General features: G+C 45.2%; 1 protein-coding gene and 1 long non-coding RNA gene across 4 annotated transcripts in view; one reads left to right on the top strand and one right to left on the bottom strand.

Moving 5' to 3' along the window:
• Positions 1 to 2766: 2766 nt before the first annotated feature.
• On the bottom strand, positions 2767 to 3376 carry LOC311101724. The gene is made up of 3 exons (XR_014609944.1): positions 3239 to 3376; positions 2986 to 3149; positions 2767 to 2866 (listed from the first exon to the last, which is right to left on the bottom strand). It is a non-coding gene; the product is annotated as an uncharacterized lncRNA (long non-coding RNA).
• A 1145-nt stretch (positions 3377 to 4521) lies between these two features.
• The window catches only part of LOC311102109 (alpha-2-macroglobulin-like), a 49982-nt gene continuing 46001 nt past the window's right edge, over positions 4522 to 8502 (top strand). For all 3 annotated transcript variants that reach the window (XM_084143340.1, XM_084143339.1, XM_084143338.1), the window contains exons 1-4: positions 4522 to 4726; positions 5272 to 5452; positions 5783 to 5939; positions 6618 to 6670. In XM_084143340.1, the coding sequence (XP_083999466.1) occupies positions 4641 to 4726; positions 5272 to 5452; positions 5783 to 5939; positions 6618 to 6670 (477 nt within the window). In that variant the 5' untranslated portion in view covers positions 4522 to 4640. The remainder of the gene's footprint in view (positions 4727 to 5271; positions 5453 to 5782; positions 5940 to 6617; positions 6671 to 8502) is intronic.

Genomic DNA, 8502 nt, shown 5'->3' with positions numbered 1-8502 from the left:
TCACCTGCAGCGGGCCATCCGTCGGCATAAGACGAGCGCTGATCTCCACCGCAGTGAGGGGCCTGTGTACGCACCTGGAGATCGAGTCTGGCTCTCGACCAGAAACCTGCCCCTCCGCCTGCCCTGCCGGAAGCTGGGTCGGCGGTTTGTGGGGTCATTTAAAGTCCTGAGGAGGTTGAACGAGGTGTGTTACAGGTTAGAACTGCCTATTGAGTACATGAATATTAACCCCTCGTTTCATGTGTCTCTCCTCAGGCCGGTGGTAGCTGGTCCACTCCAGGATTATGAGATAGAGGAGATTCCTCCGCCCCCGTTGGACATCGAGGGGGCTCCGGCGTACACTGTGAGGTCCATCCTTGATTCGAGACGCCGGATGGGGGGTCTCCAATATCTCAGGGAGTGGGAGGGGTACGGCCCGGAGGAGCGGTGCTGGGTGCCGAGGAGGGACATATTAGACCTGTCCCTGCTGACCGAGTTCCATCGGGGTCATCCTACGCGCCCTGCTCCGCGTCGTCCTGGTCGTCCCCGAGGCCGGGATCGGCGCACGGCTGGAGCCGCGCGTCAAGGGGGGGTACTGTCACGGTTTCGGCCGAGGCTGCTCCTTCTCCTTGTTCGGGCAGGCTTCGGCGGTCGTCGTCCCCGGAGTACTAGCTACCACCGTTCGATGTTTCATGTTTGTTTGGTTTTGTCTGGTTGTACACCTGTCCCTTGTTAGTCTTTGATTTTGTTTCCTATTTAGTTATCGTGTGTTGGGTCAGGTGTTATGTGTGATTATTATTGTCAGCTGTTGCCATTGAGGAGTTTCCTCTCTCATAACTTTGTATTTGAGAGTTCGCACTGCGTGCGCTTTTTTCTTGTATTTCGCACTGTTGTTGTTGTGCGTAATTGTTCGTGCCACCCGGTTGGGTTGGCGACTCATTCCTGTTTTTGGATATACTAAAGTCTGTTGACGAACACCCTGGTTCCTGCGCTTGATTCCCTGCACCACATCCACACGCAGCGTTCTGACAAGTATATTTTCAAATACAGTGCATTCGGAAATTATTCAGACCCCTTCCCTTTTTCCACAAATGTGTTATAGTACAGCCTTATTCTAAAATTGCAACAATATATTTCCCATCAATCTACACACAATACCCCATGATGACAAAGCAAAAACAGGTTTTTAGAAATATTTGCAAATTATCAAATGTACATAAGTATTCAGACCTTTTACTATGAGACTCGAAATTGAGCTCAGGTGCATCCTGCTTCCATTGATCACCCTTGAGATGTTTATACAACTTGATTGGAGTCCACCTGTGGTAAATTGATTGGACATGAGTTGGAAAGGCATACACCTGTCTATATAAGGTCCAACAGTTGACAGTGCATGTCAGAGCAAAAACCAAGCCATGAGGTTGAAGGAATTGTCCGTAGAGCTCCAAGACAGGATTGTTTCGAGGCACAGACCTGGGGAAAGGTACCAAATCATTTCTGCAGCATTGAAGGTACCCAAGAACACAGTGGCCTCCATCATTCTTAAATGGAAGAAGTTAGGAACCACCAAGACTCTCCCTAGAGCTGGCCGCCCGGCCAAACTGAGCAATCGGGGGAGAAGGGCCTTGGTCAGGGAGGTGACCAAGAACCCAATGGTCACTCTGACAGAGCTCCAGAGTTCCTCTGTGGAGATGGGAGAACCTTCCAGAAGGACAACCATCTCTGCAGCACTCCGCCAATCAAGCCTTTAAAGTAGAGCGGCCAGACGGAAGCTATTCCTCAGTTAAAGGCACATGACAGCCCGCTTGGAGTTTGCCAAAAGGCACCTAAAGGACTTTCAGTTCATGAGAAACAAGATTCTCTGATCTGATGAAACCAAGAGATTCAACTCTTTGGCCTTAATGCCAAGCGTCACGTCTGGAGGAAACCTGGCACCATCCCTACGGTGAAGCATGGTGGTGGCAGCATCATGCTGTTGCGATGTTTTTCAGCGGCAGGGACTGGGAGACTAGTCAGGATCGAGGGAAAGACGAACAGAGGAAAGTATAGAGAGACTCTTGATGAAGTCCTGCTCCAGAGTGCTCAGGACCTCAGACTGGGGCGAAGGTTTACCTTCCAACAGGACAACGACCCTAAGCACACAGCTAAGACAACGCAGGAGTGGCTTCAGGACAAGCCTCTAAATGTCCTTCAGTGGCCCAGCCAGAGCCCGTACTTGAACCCGATCGAACATCTCTGGAGAGACCTTAAAATAGCTGTGCGGCAACGCTCCCCATCCAACCTGACAGAGCTTGAGAGGATCTGCAGAGAAGAATGGGAGAAACTTGTAGCGTCATACCCAAGAAGACTCAAGACTGTAATCGCTGCCAAAGGTGCTAAAGCAAAGTACTGAGTAAAGGGTCTGAATAGTTATGTAATTGTGATATTTCAGTTCTGTCCAAAAAAAAGTCTAATAACCTGCTTTTGCTTTGTCATTGTCATTATGAGGTATTGTGTGTAGATATAGGAGGGGGAAAAAACTATTTAATCCATTTTAGAATAAGGCTGTAATGTATCAAAATGTGGAAAAATCAAGGGGTCGGATTACTTTCTGAATGCACTGTGCATTCCAATATTCAACTACTTGTGTTTTCTAAGAAAAAATATCCAGATACTTACTTTCAAATGTTGTGAAAGTAATGGAAATACTGAAAAAAATATTTGAATCTAAGTCAGCATGAGCATAATTGGACAGTGACATTTAGTGGAGTTGCACATTGTCTTGTAACTACAGTGCATTGCAAAACGGCGATAGTGTTGACTCACATTGCACACACTTCTACTTTATACTCTTGAACAATGCTGATCTCATCGATGAGGTTCATTTTGATTTCAAACTTTGGCAAAACTAGAAATAAGTGAACAGCAGTTAACTCATGAATGTTCCAGGATTGTGATGCATTGATTCAACTGCCAGATCCATAATATTACCTAGCATGAAAGGTCCAATAAAGAAGCTCAACTTACCATACTTTTCTACCTTGAAGTGATGGTATATTTTGTTTTCACCAATCCACACTACAATAGCATAGGGATCCAACGGCTTCAGAGTTCAAGGGGTGAGAAAGCTGCAGAATGTTGCCACTGGATATAATGTTGACCAACTGTCCAATCCTGTTCTGATTAACATCCTGTTGATTGATAGAACAAGGGACACGTTTAGCAGGGCACAACATTGTGGAACAGTCACATACAAATATGTTATGTAGGCCAAACTTGCCTGTCTGACATGTAGAATAAGGAGTCACGTCAGCTCTATTCATGACATTTCTATCTGCAACGTTACGAAGTTTGCTTGCTGAAGAACGCTCAGATGTGATCACATAAAGCTGATAGGGAGTCTTCTGGAAACTGCCATGTGGAAATGAATGATGACCTATAGTACCTAGTTACACAATGTTGTACTGTCAACGGCAAGACAAAAGTCTGGTTAATGTTTTATGAATAACTCTCAAATTCCACCAAAATTAACAGAGGAGCAAAGCTGTCAACAATAGAAACTAGGCAGATGCTTGGCTTTGGCTCTTCAATTAAACATCACATATAGCTTTTGCACTGGGACTCTAATGTAAATTCAGTAGATTAATTCAATCTAAGGAAAAAAAATCCCATACATTCAAATCTGATCTATATGAATGGAAAAAACTGTCTTGTGGTGAATGTTTAACGACATTCAAATCCACCCACTCAGGTTTACTTAGAAAACCTGTGCAGACATGTACAGTATGTTTGCCCTGAGTTCAATGGGTCTCAACTGTTTTTGTAGCCTTATCAAACAAATAACATTGGCTAAAGATTTGGATTTTGCCCAATAGTTGTTCATGAACAATAAGGCTTTGGAAATGTTTTGAAGTACTAATGAGATGTGAATGACGTGGTGGCTAGTTGAAAATGCATTTACAGTATATTGTACATATTTATCCTTGTCCATAGGGCAGGAGCCTATCTCCTGTTTCTGTAACTTGAGGCAGCCTGGACAGGACACTAGTCTATCGCAGGGCATTAACCCCAATCCATCTCCTTAACGCTGAGTGCGAAGCAGAGAGGCATCGGGTCCCATTTTTAGAGTCTTTGGTATGGCCCATAAAAAAGGTTAATTGACCACAAAATCTACATTTTGCTATGGCCATCTCAGTCTTCAGACTTGAACCCCATTGAAAACCTGTAGTTTGAATTGAAGATAACTGTCAATAAGCGCAGATGAAGGATATCAAGGATCTGGAAATATTCTGTATGGAGGAATGGAAGCTCAGTAGTTCTATTATTTATTTTATAGTCTTTTTTGCTCATCTCTATCAAGGGATCCAATCATTTTGGACCCCACTGTATATTATGGACAAACAAACAAAAACAGGCATTGCATGCAATCTACTGAGATGTAATCAGGTCATGCACTGTACTGTTTGTATAGTGATGGTGCATCAAGAGAATCAGCCAATCACAACAGTGAAAATCACTGTTATTGACACAAATTGGTCAAACGTTCACAAGGCTATTACTTCAATCATTTAACCTGGCTACACCAGTTCCTCTCCTTGTCCTCTAAACAGTGCAGTAGGGAGGTCTTGCCAGTAGAAATACCGGGACATAGGCTGACTTTGTGTTTTTTATTTCCTTCAGTCATGGTTCCTTCTGGACTTCAGGTTTGGAGATGGATACTCTTTGCTTGCTTTCACTGGCTTTGTGTCTGTCAAGAAACTCCAAGACCGTAAGTAGAATTGAGTAATCAGACGTGGCGCCTCATCCTGGTGTAACATTCTCTCTGTCAGAGAGCAAATTTAGAACAGTTTTTCATCTACCCTTTCTGCAAATATTTTTTCTGTGTATTTCACCTATACCTACATATTATTCTTAATTTTTTGTATCTTTTTTTATTTTATTTTTTAAATGTTTTTATTGGCCCATCCACCCTCTTCGGAGGACAAAATAAAAATGATTTTTTACAGCTTTTTCTTTTGTTGTTACATGTACATTCTACACACATTTTACATATATGGTGCCAAAGGAAATGCAGAATGCACTAACACACTGTTATATTAACAGTATTGCACTTTGCCCAGCTAACAGCCAAAACACATATCAAGCAACATTATGGACTAAACGTTAAAATCCTGTGGCTGCAGGATTATTTGACAATACTGGTCAAATTAAAATCCTACATCTGTAGTTTCTTGTTTAGAGGTGCCCTCTCATTTTGTACTGATTTTCCTGTGTGTTTGTTGCTGTGTGCGTGCGTGTGTATGTTCTCTGTAGGGTTTACATGGTAGCCACTCCTGCAGTGATCCAGGCAGGCTCAGAGGCCAAACTTTGTGCCAGCCTTCTACAGCCCAATGAGACCCTGGTCATGACCATATCTCTGATCGCCAATGGACAGAACAAAACTCTTCTCCAAGAGAGTTCTGACCAAGAGTTTCACCGCTGCTTCCAGTTTCAGGTCAGCCCAGCACTGGGCGACATCCAGAACCATTCCAATAAGAGTGTACTGTACTTCTCAGCTTTGTGATGCATCTCTTAATTTTGTGTGCAATGCCAGGTTATTTTATGGGACATATCAATGTGGTGGCTTACTATAACTTTTCTGGGATTCAGGCTGAAATTTTACATAAAAAACATGACATCAACTACTAAAGAAAAAGCATTTTTAAAACACACTGATGAATGAAAAAGTTATTGAATCTACACATCCTTGACGTTGTTAGGAGCACGTTCATACCAACTGAGCTGCACAGGATCATATGTTATTTGTACATTGTCTCCCTGACAGGCCCCTCATGTGGAGAGTGACGAAGTGCAACTTTTTAAGGTGGAGGTTCGAGGTGAAACGTTTCTATCGACAGAGGAGAGAAAGGTCATGATTAAACCCTACAGTCCGATGACATTCGTCCAAACAGATAAACCAATCTACAACCCGGGACACACAGGTAATTTTACACAGAGCCAGTACACAATTAGTCTGCTTGCTAAGAAACAGGACCATTAGGTGGTAGCATGTTTCTATGATGGTTTACTCTGTAATCACGTTACTCATAAGAGACACTTGAAACAGGACCATCAGGTGCAGTTAAAGAAAAAAATCCACTGTGGGTTTACTCAAAATATGTACACTGGAGTATGAACCAACATACCCCATATTACAAGCTGTTCCTCTCCTGGACATTATCATTGGATTCCAATTGGCTCATTCATTCCCCATCCTCTCCCCTGTAACTATTCCCCAGGTCGTTGCTGTAAATGAGAATGTGTTCTCAGTCAACTTACATGGTAAAATAAGGGTAAAACAAATAATAATGTGATATCGATGGTGTAAATATTTTCTGTGAACTCACAGTGCAGTTTTCCTTTATCTGCAATTGATTGAATTGAGACCTTAATACCAACAGTGTAAAATATTATCCAGAGTAGCTGTCAAAAGTTTGTCTTGCAAAATTCTGGGAACTTTCATGAAAATCCCTAGTTTTCCAGAAATCCCGATTGAAAGATTCCTGGAATCTGGGAATCCTTCAATGGGGATTTCTGGAAAACCTGGGAAAGTTAGCAAAAATATGCTTCTAAACCTCTCATTGAGTGCCTGTCTTTGTCTTTTCATTGTCTTTTTACAGTGAAGTTTAGAGTGATCACCTTGGATACAAGTTTTAGCCCTGTCAATCAGTTGGTGAGTATCAAAAATGTGAAACATTGAATATTGAAAACAATGACCTGTCTCCACTATTTCAAACAAAAAGACAGATACTGAAGAATCTCAAGAATCACAACGTTATATTACTGTCTGATAGACATAGCAATCAGGTATTATTGTCACGATCGTCAGGGAGAGACCAAGGCGCAGCATTGAATGCGAACATTATATTTATTAGAATGATCACACGATCAAAATAACAGACGAAAACGTGATGTCTCTGGTTACATAAACAACCCAAATAAGAACAAGAAACCACAAACACAAAGTGAAAGACAGACAGTTAAATATGGCTCCCAATCAGAGACAACCAGCTGACACTCGTTGCCTCTGATTGGGAGTCACTCAGGCCAACATAGAAATACAAACATAGAATTACACACCCTGGCTCAACATAACAGTGTCCCTAGAGCCAGGGCGTGACAATTATGTAACCCTATTTATGATATTGTCCAACCAGCTAAACTCTGCGGCCTTGTGGTTAGAGTGAGAATGGATGGGGGGGGGGGGGGGGGGAATCGAGTCATACCAAAGACTGTAAAAATGGGACCCGATGCCTCTCTGCTTGACACTCAATATTAAGGAGATGGATTGGGGGTAAGGCCCAGCAATACAGGTTGCTTCACGCTACAGAAACAGGACACAGGCTCCTGCCCTATGGACAAGGACAAAGCATATTATGTACAATATACTGTAAATGCTTATTTGAATTCAGCAATCAACTAGCCACCACGTCATACACATCTCGTTAGCACTCAAATGACCAATAAGACTTTGGAAATGGGAAATGTTTTGAACAACTATTGGGCAAAATCCCAAATTCAAATCTTTAGCCCATGTTGTCTGTTTGATAAGGCTACACAAACAGTTGAGACACATAGCACTCAGGGCAAACATACTGTACATGTCTGCAGAGGTTTTCTAAGTAAACCTGCGTGGGTGGATTTGACTCCGACCGCGCCAACTAAATACCACAGGGGAGGGACCGGGTGGGCACTCCGCCTTGGCGGCGGATCCGGCTCCGGACCTGATCCCCACTCCCTCTCCAACCCCCCAAAGTACCCCTGGTCCGGTCTGGCCCCGCTGGCCGGAGCTGGACTGCACACTGATGGAGCGGATTGCTCTAGCTCCGGCGTAACGCATCTGACCGGTGCCGGACCAGGCACCAGTGGAACAGGCACGGGCCGTGCCGGACCGACGACGCACACCACTGGCTTGGTGTGGGGAACAGGCACGGGCCGTGCTGGACTGACGACGCACACCACTGGCTTGGTGTGGGGAGCAGGAGCGGGCCGGACAGGGCTGACGAAACGCACCACTGACTTGGTGCGGGGAGCAGGCCGGGCCGAGCTGGCGACACGCACCGTAGACTTGGTGCGGGGAGCAGGAACGGGCCGAGCCGGGCTGACGAAACGCACCACAGACTTGGTGCGGGGAGCAGGAATGGGCCGGACTGAGCTGGCGACGCGCACCACAGACTTGGTGCGGGGAGCAGGAATGGGCCGGACTGGGCTGGCGACGCGCACCACAGACTTGGTGCGGAGAGCAGGAACGGGCCGGACAGGGCTGACGAAACGCACCACAGACTTGGTGCGGAGAGCAGGAACGGGCCGGACAGGGCTGACGAAGCGCACCCCTGACTTGGTGCGGGGAGCAGGAACGGGCCGAGCCGGGCTGACGAAGCGCACCACTGACTTGGTGCGGGGAGCAGGAACAGACCGGACCGTACTGGGGACACACACCACTGGCCCTACATCGGGATCTGGAACGGGCCGGACCGGACTGGTAACACACCCCAGTACCTCTCG

Source organism: Coregonus lavaretus, assembly GCF_964263955.1.
Source record: "Coregonus lavaretus genome assembly, chromosome: 26".
NCBI lineage: Eukaryota > Metazoa > Chordata > Actinopteri > Salmoniformes > Salmonidae > Coregonus > Coregonus lavaretus.
This window is presented reverse-complemented; position numbering and strand designations above follow the sequence as displayed.